This window comes from Chiloscyllium plagiosum, unplaced genomic scaffold (assembly GCF_037043375.1).
Source record: "Chiloscyllium plagiosum isolate Xiang-an unplaced genomic scaffold, Cpla_swu_hap1 HiC_scaffold_15, whole genome shotgun sequence".
NCBI classification, from domain to species: Eukaryota; Metazoa; Chordata; class Chondrichthyes; order Orectolobiformes; family Hemiscylliidae; genus Chiloscyllium; species Chiloscyllium plagiosum.
Genome location: NW_028270153.1, coordinates 1,633,492 through 1,650,187, shown reverse-complemented (window position 1 = coordinate 1,650,187; position 16,696 = coordinate 1,633,492). Strand labels below are relative to the sequence as shown.

The window sequence follows — 16,696 nt, the reverse complement described above, 5'->3', positions numbered from 1 at the left end:
TCACCTTTGCTCCAAGGAGACTGAGGGGAGATTTGGCAGGTGTTTATCAGATTATGACAGGTTTGGATAGGGTAGAAAAGGAAAAGCTGTTCCTATTGGCTGATGAAATTTGATCGAAGAGCCAACGTGAGAGGAGACTCAGGGCCGAATTGCGAGCGTCAGGATCAGGGGTCGGATGTTACCTTTGGCATGGTCCTTGTCCAGTTGGTTGGCAATTTTCTTCCACTCCTCAATCCGACCCTCCAGAGGGTTTATCAAACTGTCAGTCAGAGCACTGCCAAAGGAAAAAGAAAATCAACACAACTTAGAACGTGAATGAAAATGCATATGTCTGTGAAAAAGAGAAAAAGCGAAAGAAAGAGACGGTTGGACAGTGAAGTGGCTGAGATGAGCAAGAGCCATCAAAACGTGATGGACAAAGGTTTTGTTTAAAAAAATACAAATAACTTGAATAGGGATCGGATGATCACTAGACAGTCCACCAAGGTCCTGCTCAAGAACTACTTTCCATTTGGGATACTGGTGAGGGTGTTAGTGCCTCAGCATGTGCCAAGCCCAGGGTAGCACGGGTGGCCTAGCTATACAGGAAGGAAGAAAGACAGCTGAAGAGCAGTACTGATTGGGGATTCATTAGTTAGGGGAATGGATAGGTGTTTCTATCACCATGGACACAGCTCCCATCTGGTGTATTGCCTCCCCAGTGACAGTAAAGAACATGAAGAGAAAATATAAAATTAACAATGTGATTCTAAACAGTGTTCAGGAGTAGTAAGACCTGAATGCATAATTCTATGTCATTAAAGGTGGGAGGACACGGGGAGAGATCAGTTCATAAGGCATACAGTGTGTTACATTTTATTGGTGATGGGATGGAGTACAAGTGCAGGGAGGTTATATTGAACTGTATAAGGCGCTGGTTAGACTCAACTGGCTCTAGGTGTACAATTATGGGATTCCTGCAGGATGTGAGCACTGGAGAAAGTGCAGAACAGGTTGATGAGAATGTTCCAGATATGAGAAACCTCGGATAGAAAATCAGTCTACTGAAGTTCAGATTGTTTTCCTTGGAGAGGAGTTTTCAACATCTTAAGGGGGCTGGACAGAGTAGTTAGGTAGAAACTATTCCCACTCACAGATCATTATTGAAACAGAATTAACTAGCTGGATTAAAGACAAACAAGGGCACTACACCATTCAGGTTACTCGAGCTAATTTCCATAGGGTGGGGTGAATGGACTGAACGTTGCACTGTAACAATTGTGATTTGGTGAACTTCTACAGCAGACTTACGCAGTGAGCTGTTTGAGCCTTGACTCAATACTGCGATGTCTCATACACATCCTGGTCAGAGCTGAACCAATCTCTTTTGTAGCACCTGAAACAAAAACAGAGACATCAGAATTTCTTTTCATTCACTTGAAAGACATGGGCGTCGCAGGCTGGCCAGCAGTTATTTCCCATCGCTAGCTGTTCTGAATTGAGTGGCAGGCTAGTCCATTTCAGAGATTAGATTAGATTAGATTCCCTACAGTGTGGAAACAGACCCTTCGGCCCAACATGTCCAGACCGACCCTCTGAAGAGTAACCCACCCAGACCCATTCCCCTCTGACTAATGCACCTTACAATATGGGCAATTTAGCGTGGCCAATTCTCCTGACCTGCACATCTTTGGACTGTGGGAGGAAACCGGAGCACCCGGAGGAAACCCACACAGACACGGGGAGAGTGCGCAAACTCTACAGACAGTCCCCCGAGGCTGGAATCAAACCCTATTGCTGTGAGGCAGCAGTACTAACCACTGAGCCACCAAGCCGAAAGTCAACCACATTGCTGTCTCTGGAGTCACATGCTGGCCAGACCAGATGAGGAAGGCAGTTTCCTTCCCTGAACAATGTCCATTAGTGAACCAGATAATCAATGGTTGACTCCACACATTTTTCATTAGTAGAATCAAATCCTACCATCTACTGTGGCAGGATTCAAACCTGGGTCCCCAGAACACCAGCTGAGTGTCTGCTCTAATGATAATACCATTAGGCCATTCCTGGGTTACTTCAGTAATTTGCTGATATTAGTGTGTTGCAGAGGGAACTTTACTCTGTATCTAACACTGCGCTACACCCATCCTGGGAGTGATTATGTTATGTGTAGATGGTTGATCAAAGAACTAATGAAATAAAAGTTAAAGTAAAAATCAGAAACAAATGATAACAATACCTTCACTGCTGGTACACTCATTCTCACAACAGGCTTGTTTAATCAGATTTTAATACTCTAACTCAAAACATTCAAAGTATTGAGACCATTTTTTTCATTGAATTTGAATATTTGGAGTTAGGGAAAGAGAATAGAGATATCTGTGATTGTACAAAATACAAACCATCTGGATGCTTGGAGGAAATCAAACTTGTTCTTAAACAAAAAACAAAGAATTATGGATGCTGAAGATCTGAAGCAAAACCAGTAACAGCTGGAGAAACACAGCAGATCTGGTTGCATCATGGCAGACAAAACAGAGTTAGAGAACTTCTAAAGATGGGTTACCGGATTCAAAACATTAACTCTGCTTTCTCTCCACAGATGTTGCCAGGCCTGCTGAGTTTCTCCACCATTTTCTGTTTTTGTTTGCTCTTTTTCCTCCAAGTTACAGGCTTCTCACAACTTCAGTAAATATCTCAATTAATTTGGTTACTTCACACAACCTTCAGTGTGACATCGTTTTAAATCCCTCCATAGCTGCTACATCAAACCTCAGCAATTTCACTGCTTAGTGTTTGTTTGAATTCACTCACATGGTATGGGCATCATTAACTGGGCCCAGCATTTATTGCCTGTCCCTAGTTGCCCCTTGAGATGGTGGTGGTGAGTTGCCTTCCTGAATTGCAGCAGTCCGTGTGCTGTAGGTGGACCCAATGTCCTTAGGGAGGGAATTCCAGGATTTTGGAGACATTGAAGAAGTAGCCTTATAATGGCCAGGTCAACGTTGAGGGAGTGCCGCACGGTTGGAGGGTCAGTGCTGAGGGAGCGCCGCACGGTTGGAGGGTCAGTGCTGAGGGAGTGCCGCACTGTCCGAGGGTCAGTGCTGAGGGAGAGCCACACTGTCGGAGGGTCAGTGCTGAGGGCGCAGGCACTGTTACAGGATCAGTGCTGAGGGAGTGCCACACTGTTGGAGGGTCAGTACTGAGGGAGTGCCACACTGTCGGAGGGTCAGTGCTGAGGGAGCGCCGCACTGTCGGAGGGTCAGTGCTGAGGGAGTGCCGCACTGTCCGAGGGTCAGTGCTGAGGGAGAGCCACACTGTCGGAGGGTCAGTGCTGAGGGCGCAGGCACTGTTACAGGATCAGTGCTGAGGGAGTGCCACACTGTTGGAGGGTCAGTACTGAGGGAGTGCCACACTGTCGGAGGGTCAGTGCTGAGGGAGCGCCGCACTGTCGGAGGGTCAGTGCTGAGGGAGTGCCGCACTGTCCGAGGTCAGTGCTGATGGAGCATCGCACTGTCGGAGGGTCAGTGCTGAGGGAGTGGGCACTGTCGGAGGGTCAGTGCTGAGGGAGTGGGCACTGTCAGAGTGTCAGTGCTGAGGGAGCGCCGCACTGTCGGAGGGTCAGTGCTGAGGGAGTACCGCACTGTCGGAGGGTCAGTGCTGAGGGAGCAGGCACTGTTACAGGATCAGTGCTGAGGGAGTGCCACACTGTTGGAGGGTCAGTACTGAGGGAGTGCCACACTGTTGGAGGGTCAGTGCTGAGGGAGCGCCGCACTGTCGGAGGGTCAGTGCTGAGGGAGAGCCGCACTGTTGGAGGGTCAATGCTGAGGGAGTGCCACACTGTCGGAGGGTCAGTGCTGAGGGAGCGCCGCACTGTCGGAGGGTCAGTGCTGAGGGAGAGCCGCACTGTTGGAGGGTCAGTGCTGATGGAGTGCCGCACTGTCGGAGGGTCAGTGCTGAGGGAGCAGGCACTGTTACAGGATCAGTGCTGAGGGAGAGCCGCACTGTCGGAGGGTCAGTGCTGAGGGAGCAGGCACTGTTACAGGATCAGTGCTGAGGGAGTGCCACACTGTTGGAGGGTCAGTACTGAGGGAGTGCCACACTGTCGGAGGGTCAGTGCTGAGGGAGCGCCGCACTGTCGGAGGGTCAGTGCTGAGGGAGAGCCGCACTGTTGGAGGGTCAGTGCTGAGGGAGTGCCGCACTGTCCGAGGTCAGTGCTGAGGGAGTACCGCACTGTCGGAGGGTCAGTGCTGAGGGAGCGTCGCACTGTCGGAGGGTCAGTGCTGAGGGAGTGCCGCACTGTCAGAGGGTCAGTGCTGAGGGAGCAGGCACTGTTACAGGATCAGTGCTGAGGGAGTGCCACACTGTCGGAGGGTCAGTGCTGAGGGAGCAGGCACTGTTACAGGATCAGTGCTGAGGGAGTGCCACACTGTCGGAGGGTCAGTGCTGAGGGAGTGCCGCACTGTCGGAGGGTCAGTGCTGAGGGAGTGCCACACTGTCGGAGGGTCAGTGCTGAGGGAGTGCCACACTGTCGGAGGGTCAGTGCTGAGGGAGTGCCGTGCTGTCAGAGGGGCAGTGCTGAGAAATATCACCAAAGGAGATTTGATTACACAAGAACAAAAGGAACACAGATTCAATTTATTTGATTTCTCTCCTGTATTACAATGAAGCAGTAACCTGTGGTGCAGTGTCATTCAAGAGACAGCTACATAAAGCTCATATGATTAATCTGGTGCCATGGCACATTTACAGAAAGAAATATTGAAAAATATCGATAAACTTGGAAAAATACCCCAGAAGACTCAGCCTGAAAAAAGCCCATCTGAGACACCAACCACATATCGACTGCCCAACTCTGCATTTCAATTGTTTTCTATTCAATTCCGCATTTGAATTTCCTCATTTTTGTCTCGGCATAGAGTATTTTAAACTTGTCTAATGCCCTGCATATTTTAGGACATGGAGTTATTGCTGTTTTTAGAACAGAGGAAGACAATGAAAGATTGGACACCAATGTTCAATATTATCAAATGTTAAGTGAGTAAATTAATCACAAAAGCAAAGGAACCAGATTGAAGGTAATGAAAAAGGAAGCTGAGGGTGTTCAGAAGTAACCTTCTCATGGTAAGTTCTCATGATTCGGATCAAGCTGCAGAAGCAGATTCAATCATCACTTTCAAAAAGGAATTGGATAAATATTATAAGGCTGGGGAATCAAGTAGACTGGATTGATTGGATTGCTCTTTCAAAGAGCTGATGGGATCAAGGGGCTGAATGGCCTTTTGCAGCATATCATTCTTCATAAAAATCAGCACACTGTTTGATTGAGTTTGAAATCATCATCTGCTCCCTGTAACCCCAGGATTGTGTCCATTTACCCAGAGATATAGTTTTACTGACTAATGGGCTGAATGGCGACGCCTGGAGGAAGAACGCCTCGGACCACTTCAACCCCATGGCATCAATATGGACTTCACCAGTTTCCTCATTCCTCCTCCCCCCACCTCACCCCAGCTCCAACCTTCCAGCTCAGCACCGCTCTCATGACCTGTCCTACCTGCCTGTCTTCCTTTCCACCTATCCACTCCACCCTCCTCTCTGACCTATCACCTCCATCCCCACCCCCACTCACCTATTGTACTCTATGCTACTTTTTCTCCACCCTCCTCTCATTTATCTCTCCACGCTGCAGGCACCCTGCCTCTATTCCTGATGAAGGGCTTTTGCCCAAAATGTCGATTTTCCTGCTCCTCGGATGCTGCCTGACCTGCTGTGCATTTCCAGCGCCACTCTAATCTAAACTCTGGTTTCCAGCATCTGCAGTCCTTGTTTTTACCTAGCTATGTGATGTAGACAGGCAGGAGGCTGGAAGAACACAGCAAGCCAGGCAGCATCAGGATGTTTCGGGTGTAACCCTTCTTCAGGACTGGGGGTGGGTGTGGGGGGAGCTGCAGATAGAGAGGGTGGGGAGCAGGGTGGTGAAGTGGGAATAGGTGAAGACAGGTAGAGAGTACAACCTGGTTGATCAGTGGGAGGAATGAATCCGATAGGTCGCTGGGAGGAGTGGCAGTGGAGGGAGGGGCTGGGAAGGGAATTGGGCAAAGGGAAGGGAAGTTGTTTGAACTGAGAGAATTCAATGTTGAGTCCTTTGGGCTGTAGGCTGTCCAGGCAGAAGATGAATGTTATGTGACAGCAGACACCATGGAGAGCATCATAATGAAGGCTAATCACAGACTCCAGCGTTCACTTACTCAGTTCCCCAGGGGGCTGATGGGCAGCACTTTGTGCAGCAGACTGGCTGTCTATCCCACTTCTTCATTCAGTGAATGATTTTGATCACCATCTCAGCTGAATCAGCAATGCTCCAGGTTCAAGGACCCCCTCAGCTCTTAAAGTTCCAGGGAAAAATACCAGACCAAGCTGTAAGGCCAATAAGGCAGAAGGATACAAAGGCTGATGTGAACTGCTGCCTATGGAAGGTCAGACTGCAAGCTTGGAGCCTGTTAGCAGTCGGCAATCTTAACCTTTCCCACGTGACTGATTGATCCCTGTAAAAAACTGAAAAACAAAAGATATATGACCTCTGTTGCTTGATCTCTGCATGTGAAAGCCAACCTGGTGATTGTTTGAGCAACTTGGAGGAGGGCTTGAAAATGCTGCGCAGTTTGAGGGGATTCAGAGTGCTGTAAACTCTCCCCCCAGCACTGCAAGGAAGCTTAGGAGAGAGAATGAATTCAATCCCACATTCCACAAGCAGACTGAGCACCTGGATCAAGTTATATCTTGGCAGTGACACTAAGCACATTTTATCCATAGATTATTCACTGTCTGTGACAGTGAGGAGAGAGCAGACTGTCTGAGTGAGTAGCAAGTTTGGAAGTGAACCGTATAAAGATGCTGCTGCGTGCAAGCTGGTGCTAAATTTACAAGCAAAAGGTGGAAGAGGGTGAGTAAGGGGCTGAGAAGGGTCATTTAATGAGAACTAAGCACAAAAAAAGCTAGGAGTGGTGGGGGAAAATGGATCTGAAGTACTCAAATTCCCTGCAATAATGGAGCTAGGATCAGGACTTGAGATTTGGAGAGAGTTCCATTTCAAGTAATGATCACTCAACGGTGTTAACAACCCGACTTCTATATTCCCACTGGAGTATACAGAGTGATTCAGAACTAACACAGAAGATCAAGTTCCCACAGCCAACCTGACTCAATGTGTCATCACACCACCAGAAGGATGTGGATGCTTTGGAGAGGGCACAGGAAAGGTTTATCAGATGTTGCCTGGTATGGGGGGGGATGTTAGCTTTGAAGAAAGGTTGGATAGACTGGGTTTGTTTGCACTGGAACGCAGGAGGTTGAGGGATGACCTAACAGAAGTTTAGAAGATTGTGAATGGCATGGATAGAGTGGGAAGTATGAGGCTTTTTCCCAGGGTGAAGGGGTCAATTACTAGAGGACACAGGATCAACGTGCGAGGTGGGGGAGGAGAATTTTAAAAGAGATGTGCAAGGCATGTTTTTCCATACTTAAGGGTGGTGAGTACCTGGAAAATGCTGCCAGAGGAGGTGGTGGAAGGAGACATAATAGCATTCAAGAAACACCTGGATGAATACATGAATAGGAAGGGAACAGAGGGATATGGATCCTGTAAGTGAAGACAGTTTTAATATGGAAGGGCAGAATGTGGCAGTGTAGGTTTGGAGGGCTGAAGGACCTGTTCATGTGCTGTATTGTTCTTTGTGTCAGTGTGCGATATTTAAACATCGCCCACAAGCTTCACCATCAGAACTGGTCTCGAATCCACATTGTTTCACCCCATGTTATACAGCTTGGAACCTTCTCTTCAAACTCACCCACAACTGGAAAACAGGAGCTAGAATCCTTCATTATTGTTTTTCTCCCCACAGTTTACATTTTGAAATATCAAACCCTCCACATACCATGAAAAGCACATCAAACTGATTCCCTGAATAATCAGTGAGGATGTTTGGGTGGCTGGCAGGGTGTTTCTGAGAGACTTGCAAACTGCTGATCCTCTCCATTGATGACATAAGCCATCTGCAGCCTGAATCAAAGAATTCTTCATTCAGTTTGATCTCATGTTCCCTATGATCCAGCTATTGTTCCAGCACAGTATCCACTGTCTCTGCAGAACAAAAGCAAAATGGAGGTGCGAGAAATCTGAAGCAAAAACAAAGTGCTGGAGAAACCCAGCAGATCCAACAGCAGAGAGAAAACAAAGTTAACGCTTCAAATCCAGTGACCTTTCTTGGTTCCAGTGAAGTCATTGGATTCAAAACATTAATTGTCTTTTTTTCTGTACAAATGCTGCCAGACCTGCCAAGTTTCTCCAGCATTTCCATTTTTGGTTCACTGTTTCTGACCTGAATATTGCCCAGTGCCAAGCTATAGCTTGGAGGCAGATGGAGAAATAGGGAGACAGTATCTAATGGCCCTCTTTCCCAAAAAGACAGAGACCCTCAGAAAACGTTAACTTGGTTAGAGGCAGACTACACATCTTCTGCCAGACCATCAAAAATACCCAGATCACAAGACAAGCTGGGATTCCTTGAAGCCTTATTTCTGGTTTCTATTTCTAAGCCATTCTGGTTTAGAAGATTCTGAGGTTAACATTTTGAGCTTAAATAACTTCATTACTTCTTTTAGCACAGACGGAGTTTTTAATTTGTTCAGGATTCCACAGCTCAGCAAGTACTGCAGAGATTATCATTAATCAAATAGAACACCCAAAATGTATTTCACACTGTGTCACATTGTCTTAAAACTAATTTTAATTTGGTTTTATTTTTAAATTTTCCAACAATTTCTGTCAAATACAACAAAACTTGCAATTACACACACACTTTTAACATATGAAAATATCCTGACTACGTCATAGGAGCACAAAAAGACCAACGCCCAAAGAATCATTAAGTAGTTACAAACATACAAACATATTCAAAACTGAAAGTACACCATGGGGCAGGTGGGGGAGGGAAGGAAGCTGGGTAGAAGCAAGAGAAAGTTCAGGGAGAATTCCAGGGTATATGGTCGAGACAGATGGAGGCACAAACTATTTGAAGCTTGAAAACTGCAAGATTTTGGCAATGTATTGCTTGTTCCTGGGGTCCACTGTCTCTTGGTTATTCCCCACAACTCCAACTAGAATCCAGATATAACAAGATTGCAAGGGAGTTATTCCCTCAATAGGCAAGCAAGTTGCAACTGGCAAGCTGCAGCCAACAGCTGAGTGACCAGTTGAAACAGACTTCACCTTGACTGCGGCAGTTGAAGGTGAGTGATTCAATGAACACAGAGTTAGCAAAAGTAGAGATAGTGCCTGGAGACACACCTGTCATTCCAGCTCTATTGCAACAGTTCACTCTCTGTCCCATGGGTTGTCTCTCGTTTCCAAGTCTGTCATCACTGTAATGGCTTGCTCAGCTGTGGAAGTCTGGGCAACACATTCCCTTCTGGGGCTTGGGACACACTCCAGAGATTTGACAGCACAACACAGGGTGAAAATCCAGATGCTTGGCGGGTCAGTGCTGAGGGAGCACAGTGCTGTCGGAAGGTCAGTGCTGAGGGAGCGCCGCGCTGTCGGAAGGTCAGTACTGAGGGAGCGCCGCGCTGTCGGAGGGTCAGTGCTGAGGGAGCGCAGTGCTGTCGGAGGGTCAGTGCTGAGGGAGCGCAGTGCTGTCGGAAGGTCAGTGCTGAGGGAGCGCCGCGCTGTCGGAAGGTCAGTGCTGAGGGAGCGCCGCGCTGTCGGAAGGTCAATGCTGAGGGAGCGCCGCGCTGTCGGAGGGTCAGTGCTGAGGGAGCGCAGTGCTGTCGGAGGGTCAGTGCTGAGGGAGCACAGTGCTGTCGGAGGGTCAGTGCTGAGGGAGTGCCGCGCTGTCGAAGGGTCAGTGCTGAGGGAGTGCCGCGCTGTCGAAGGGTCAGTGCTGAGGGAACGCCGTGCTGTCGGAGGGTCAGTGCTGAGGGAGCGCCGCGCTGTCGGAGGGTCAGTGCTGAGGGAGCACAGTGCTGTCGGAGGGTCAGTGCTGAGGGAGCGCCGCCCTGTCGGAGGGTCAGTGCTGAGGGAGTGCCGCGCTGTCGAAGGGTCAGTGCTGAGGGAACGCCGTGCTGTCGGAGGGTCAGTGCTGAGGGAGCGCCGCGCTGTCGGAGGGTCAGTGCTGAGGGAGCACAGTGCTGTCGGAGGGTCAGTGCTGAGGGAGCGCCGCCCTGTCGGAGGGTCAGTGCTGAGGGAGCACAGTGCTGTCGGAGGGTCAAGGTTGAGGGTGCGCCGCGCTGTCGGAGGGTCAGTGCTGAGGGAGCACAGTGCTGTCGGAGGGTCAGTGCTGAGGGAGCGCCGCCCTGTCGGAGGGTCAGTGCTGAGGGAGCACAGTGCTGTCGGAGGGTCAAGGTTGAGGGTGCGCCGCGCTGTCGGAGGGTCAGTGCTGAGGGAGTGCCGCGCTGTTGGAAGGTCAGGGCTGAGGAGGCGCCGCGCTGTCGGAGGGTCTGCGCTGCACTATCGGAATAACTTTTTTTGAATCATTAAACCTCAACCCTACTTCTCCCTCTCAGGTGCATGTTAATGTTCCTGTAGCACAACTTTTAAAAATATTCTCCTGTTTATATTTTTTTCCAACTATTTTCCCCACATTACCGCCTAACTGCGATAGTGCTTATATTTTCCCCAGCACCCATGTTGTGTGTACAGGTGAGAGACACAGTAAAGGACACAAGGTGTATAAATCTTTATTCAGTTTCCACCAACAGGAAGAAAGGCAACACCTGAGTGGCCAATGACAAGCAGTGCCCTTCACATCAAAGGGCAACGCTGTGTGATCAAACAGTGAAGGGGAGGGTGTAGCACAATTTATTAGAAAAGCAGGCATGTAACTTGTGAAAATTAAATGACTATCTTTCACTCAACCAAGCAAATATAGATTAGTTAGTGATTATATCCATGCACTTGTGGAGAATATGTTAAGTCCAAGTGTAGCTTACAGCATTGACAACACCTCAAATATTGACTTGATTGGCAAGTTGATGCTTTGTGATGAGCTGTTGTGGTGAAAGTTGAGAAAGATAGGAAACACAAAAAAGTGTACCATCATCTCAAACAAAAGTTCTCCAGGTAGCAGCACGGGAAGTTATCCCACAGCAGTTCGATCAGTAACAGTCGATTCTAGGAAATCGTGTTACTGCTTAAATACAGGGTTTTTTTCTTTTTAAAATCAGTACTGTTCCCCTCTCCACAAACACAGCCAGACCTACTGAATTACTCCAGCACTGCGTGTTTGTTTCAGAATTTCCAGTTATGCTTTTATTCCAGGTTATTGACCCATTAATCCTGAAGGAATGGCAATATATTTCCAAGTCAGGATGGTTAGTGGCTTGGAGTGGAACTTGTAGATTGTTGTGTTCTCATGTATTCGCTGTCCTTGTTCTTCTAGATGGAAGTGATCATAGGTTTGGAAGGCTCTAAGGAGTCCTGGGCAATTTCTGCAGTGCATCTGCTGCTATTGAGCATCAATGAAGGAGAGTGGGTGCTTGTGGAAGTTGTGAAGATGTTGTGAAACTTGAAAGGGCTCAGAAAAGATTTACAAGGATGTTGCCAGGGTTGGAGGATCTGAGCTATAGGGAGAGGCTGAATAGGCTGGGGCTGTTTTCCCTGGAGCGTCGGAGGCTCAGGGGTGACCTTGTAGAGGTTTACAAAATTATGGGGGGCATGGATAGGATAAATAGACAAAGTCTTTTCCCTGTGGTCGGGGAGTCCACAACTAGAGGGCATAGGTTTAGGATGAGAGGGGAAAGATATAAAAGAGACCTAAGGGGCAACTTTTTCCACGCAGAGGGTGGTACGTGTATGGAATGAGCTGCCAGAGGATGTGGTGGAGGCTGGTACAATTGCAACATTTAAGAGGCATTTGGATGGGTATATGAATAGGAAGGGTTTGGAGGGATATGGGCCGGGTGCTGGCAGGTGGGACTAGATTGTGTTGGGATATCTGGTCGGCGTGGACGGGTTAGACCGAAGGGTCTGTTTCCATGCTGTACATCTCTATGACTCTATTTCTGCTTTGTCCTAGATAATGTCAAGCTTGTGTGTTGCAGCTGCACCCATCCAGCAAGTGGGGAGGACTGCAGTAAGTAGTCCCCTTTGGAGGGTGCATTTCAGAGCCTTTTCAGATCCCAGATGCTCCCAGCATTGAGTTCACAATGTAACTGCAGCAATTTATATTGGTAATGGTGAGATAACCTTTTCACTTTCACACTGTGTGGAAACCAGGATTTCATTCCAATAGTGTGTTGACTACAGCCAGCTCCAGTCCATTGCAAACACAGACTGGACACTCACAAAAAACCCTCTCGGCAGTCGAGAATGCCACCAGTGCAGGACTGATACAGCACAGCCTCCCAGTCTATCCTCAGTCATGTCTGTCAGTGACACTCACATCAATGGATTGTAGATGATAGTCCAACAGGTTTATTGGGAAGCAGTAGCTTTTGGAGCGCTGCTAGTGCTATCAAATGGACCTTTTGGACTATAATCTGGTGCTGTGAGATTTGTTAAGTTTGTCCACCCCAGTCCAACACCGGCACCTCCAAATTATCAAATGGATTGCAGTGATTTGTCAGCCAGCAATCGTTGCTGCTATAGAACCAGACAGAATCTCTCAGCCAATGCTGCAAAATCCCAGTACACACATTTAGTTTTGTCTTCAAATTTGACACTGGAATCTGGATTTTATTTTCAAGAGAGCCTCATCATGCCAATGGTTCCCAGTAGTTTTGTCTGGTACAAGGTTCCAAACTGCACAGAGATTCTTAGTTTTTAAGAATGAAACTGTATAAATTGAGGAACCTGCAGAAAGTTCAAAACAGGAAACATTGAGAATTCCGATCCAGTCACTGGAGATGGGGGATGCTAAGCGACCTCTTTGGAGGAATGAGAGAGAGAAGAAAGGACAATAAGGTGAGAATGAGAGAGAAGGGGTGGTTTGAGAAGGAAGGTGAACAATGAGGAAGATTTCAGGGTGAGGTGGAGGTGACCAGTGATTGTGTGAAGGTTCTAGAGAATGAAGAAAGAATGTGACCAAAACACGTGGACGTATGATGCAACATAAACAGTCAGAACTTGAAAATCATTCTGCAGGTGAGTGACGGTTTGGAATCCTGAGTTGCAGTAACTGTCTGACCTTCTACTCCTTGTTCCAACATCAGAACTCCAACAGAGAACATCTGTTCCACAGCTGGGTAGAATGAACGTTGGCTGGAGAATTGCATCAACGAGCAGTCAATGAATCAAACCCTGACCGAGTACGGATTGGATATAAATATTTACTGAAGTGTGGTCTGATTATTAAACAATTGGACCAGTATCTGAGGAAGACAGATGCTGACTATTTTTCCAAAGTTCAATCCACTCTCCTGAAGAGGCTGATTACTGTTGGGTTCAGTTACATTACACACAAATTCCTTCCAATACCTCAAACATGTGACTCAACAATATCCAGCCAAAGCAGTGATTTCTGAGATAAACAATCAAATTCCTAGTTTCATAATCTGGGGTAATGGTCTATATATTGACAAGAACACCTGGGAAAATTCCTCCTATTCACTGAAATAGCACCATGGTATCATCTTTATTCACTCAAGTGGGCACAGACCCTAGGGTTTAACGTCATCTAAATGTCAGCCTCTGCAGTAGTCCAGAATTCCCTCAGCACTGACCCTCCGACACTGCAGCGCTCCCTCAGCACTGATCCTCCGACAGGGTGGGGCTGCCTCAGCACTGACCCTCCGACAGGGCGGTGCTCTCTCAGCACTGACCCTCCAACAGTGCGGCACTCCCTCAGCACTGACCCTCCGACAGGGCGGCACTCCCTCAGCACTGACCCTCCGACAGGGCGGTGCTCTCTCAGCACTGACCCTCCGACAGTGCGGCACTCCCTCAGCACTGACCCTCCGACAGGGCGGCACTCCCTCAGCACTGACCCTCCGACAGGGCGGTGCTCTCTCAGCACTGACCCTCCGACAGGGCGGTGCTCTCTCAGCACTGACCCTCCGACAGGGCGATGCTCTCTCAGCACTGACCCTCCGACAGGGCGGCACTCCCTCAGCACTGACCCTCCGACAGGGCGGTGCTCTCTCAGCACTGACCCTCCGACAGGGCGGTGCTCTCTCAGCACTGACCCTCCGACAGGGCGGCGCTCCCTCAGCACTGATCCTCCAACAGTGTGGCACACCCTCAGCACTGGCCTATAGTGCAGTGCTCCCTCAGTAGTGTACGCCCCCAAAGTGCTGCTCTGCCTCACTGACCTTCCAATAGAGATGCATTCCTCAGCATTAACCATCTGAGATCATGACAAACTCTCAAAGTAAAATTCCTTTCCACTCATTTGCAAACTTGGTTTCAAAGTCATAGTACAACTGTATCTTTACATTTCTCACATCAACGTGCCACAGAAACAATGAGAAGTTAGCATTCGGAACGCAAATGGAATCAAAGATTCATTTGCCAGCCAGTGTTGCCTCAATCCCAAAATCAGCCATCAAGAGAAATTTTCTCAGATTTCTCTGACCCTGTCCATGTATTAGTGGGAACCACACACTCACCCTGCAAACAAGTTAGTCCCACGGTTACCATAAGGTTATGCTGAAAGCTCATCGTTCCCAGAACCACCAGGTTTCTGCTCCTGCCATAATACCAAAACAGCTCTGATCAAAATCACAAATAACATCTTGTCTAACCATGAAAGGGGCCAACCCTCTCTCTTGCCCTGCCTGCAGATTTTGACCATCCCACCCCTCTCCCTTGTCACCCAGCTGGGGAAGGGGACGGGTGGGTGGGTGGAGGGGTGCTGTCACCCAGTTCCATTCTTTTCTGTCCAACTGTAGCCAAAGAATCATTTGCGATGATTTCTTTCCCTGCTCCCACACCGTTACCTCTGATGTTCCCCAAAGATCTATCCTTGACCTCTCCTATTTCTCATTCACACCCTAATCCTGTGACATCATCCTCAACTCCACCTCACTCAATTACTCCACTGTGTCTAAACTGTCAGCTGTTTGTCTGATGTCCAGAACAGGATAAGCAGAAATTTCCTTCAATTAATTCTGGTAATGAATGAGGTCTTTATTTTCTTATTCTCGCCACAAACACTGTTTGTTTAGCACTGGAGCTATCTCTCTGCCAGCTAACTGTCTGAAACCAGACAAGACCAGTCACAACTTTGACACTGTATTTGACTCCAAGGTGAGCTTCCAATCATTTATTGGAGCCATCATTGATGTCATTCATTTCCAACTCCATAATGTCACAAAACCCAGAAAGTGCTGGAGAAACTCAGCAGGTATGGCAGCAACAGTGGACAGAAAGCAGAGTTAGCCTTTGAGCCTGGTGACTCTTCTTCAGAACTGCTCACTTCACACATGCTGCCAGATCAGATTCAGTTTCCCCAGCAATTTTTGATTTTGTTTCAGATCTCCAACATCTACAGTTCTTTGTTTTGTTTTTCCATTACGCCCACAATACCATAACACACAGGAGCAGGATTAGGCCATTCAGCCCACCATGAGGTCTGCTCCACCATTTGATCATGGCTGATATGTTTCTGAACCCCATTCTCCTGCCTTCCCTTGATCCCCTTACTAATCAAGAATCACCTATCTCATTCTTAAATACCCTCAATGACTTGGCCTTGCTGCCTTCTGAGGCAATGAGTTCCACAGATTCACCCACAGCCCTCTTGCTGAAAAAAAAATCCTTATTTCAGTTTTAAAGGGGCATCTGTTCACTCTGAGGCTGTGACCTTGGGTCCTACTCTCTCTTACTAATGGAAACATTTTCTCCACAACCACATCTCTTAGTGTAAGGAGGCAATGGCCTAGTATATTATTGAAAGATTACTAATTCAAAAATTCAGCTAACATTCTGGGGATGTGGTTCAAATCCTGCCACAGCATAGTGGAATTTGAATTCATAGAATAAAATCTAGAATTAAGAATCTCCTGGTTACCATGAACCCAATGTTGACTGTTGGAAAAACCCACCTGGTTCACTAACGTCCTTCAGGGAAGGAGATTTGCCATCCTCACCTGATCTGGCTAATGTGTGACTCCAGACCCACAGCTCTATGGATGACTCTGAATTGCTCACTGAAAATGGCCCAGCAAGCCACTCAGTTGTATCGATCGTTATGAAGTTGAGAGAGTAATGCTAGAAAAACACACGAGGTCAGGCAGCATCCGAGGAGCAGGTTCTGCTCCTCGATCGCTATGAAGTCTCAATAAAGAAATGTAACTGAACGGATTACCTGGTATTGATCGAGGCATCAGGAAGAGACAGCCCTGTTGACGTTGTGTAGTTTTCCTAACTAACACCTGGAGCTAGTGCCAACATTGGGAGAGTTATCTCACAGACTAGTCAAGCACCAGCTGGACAATATCCATCAAGTATGATTCCATGAGTATGACATCAGCATCCTTGGATATGTCCTGTTCCACCAGGAGGATAGATCCAGCAGAAGGTGTTTAGTGGTATACAGACAGAAGGGAGTTGCCCTGAGAGTCCTCAACACTGACTCTGGATCCCATGAAGTCTCATGTTAAACCTGAAACCATGATTACCACGTGCCTCCTCCATGGTGAACAACATTTGGAGGAAGCATGGAAGGTGGCAGGTTTGCAGATGTACTCTGAGTGGGAGATTTCAACTGTCCATCGCCAC

General features: G+C 47.8%; 1 protein-coding gene across 6 annotated transcripts in view; it reads right to left on the bottom strand.

Annotated features, from left to right (window-relative positions):
- mtss1 (MTSS I-BAR domain containing 1) overlaps window positions 1-16,696 on the bottom strand; it is a 228,518-nt gene that overhangs the window by 96,121 nt on the left and 115,701 nt on the right. For all 6 annotated transcript variants that reach the window (XM_087994650.1, XM_087994654.1, XM_087994651.1 and 3 more), the window contains exons 4-5: window positions 1,291-1,375; window positions 183-274 (exon numbers count right to left, since the gene is read on the bottom strand). In XM_087994650.1, the coding sequence (XP_087850776.1) occupies window positions 183-274; window positions 1,291-1,375 (177 nt within the window). The remainder of the gene's footprint in view (window positions 1-182; window positions 275-1,290; window positions 1,376-16,696) is intronic.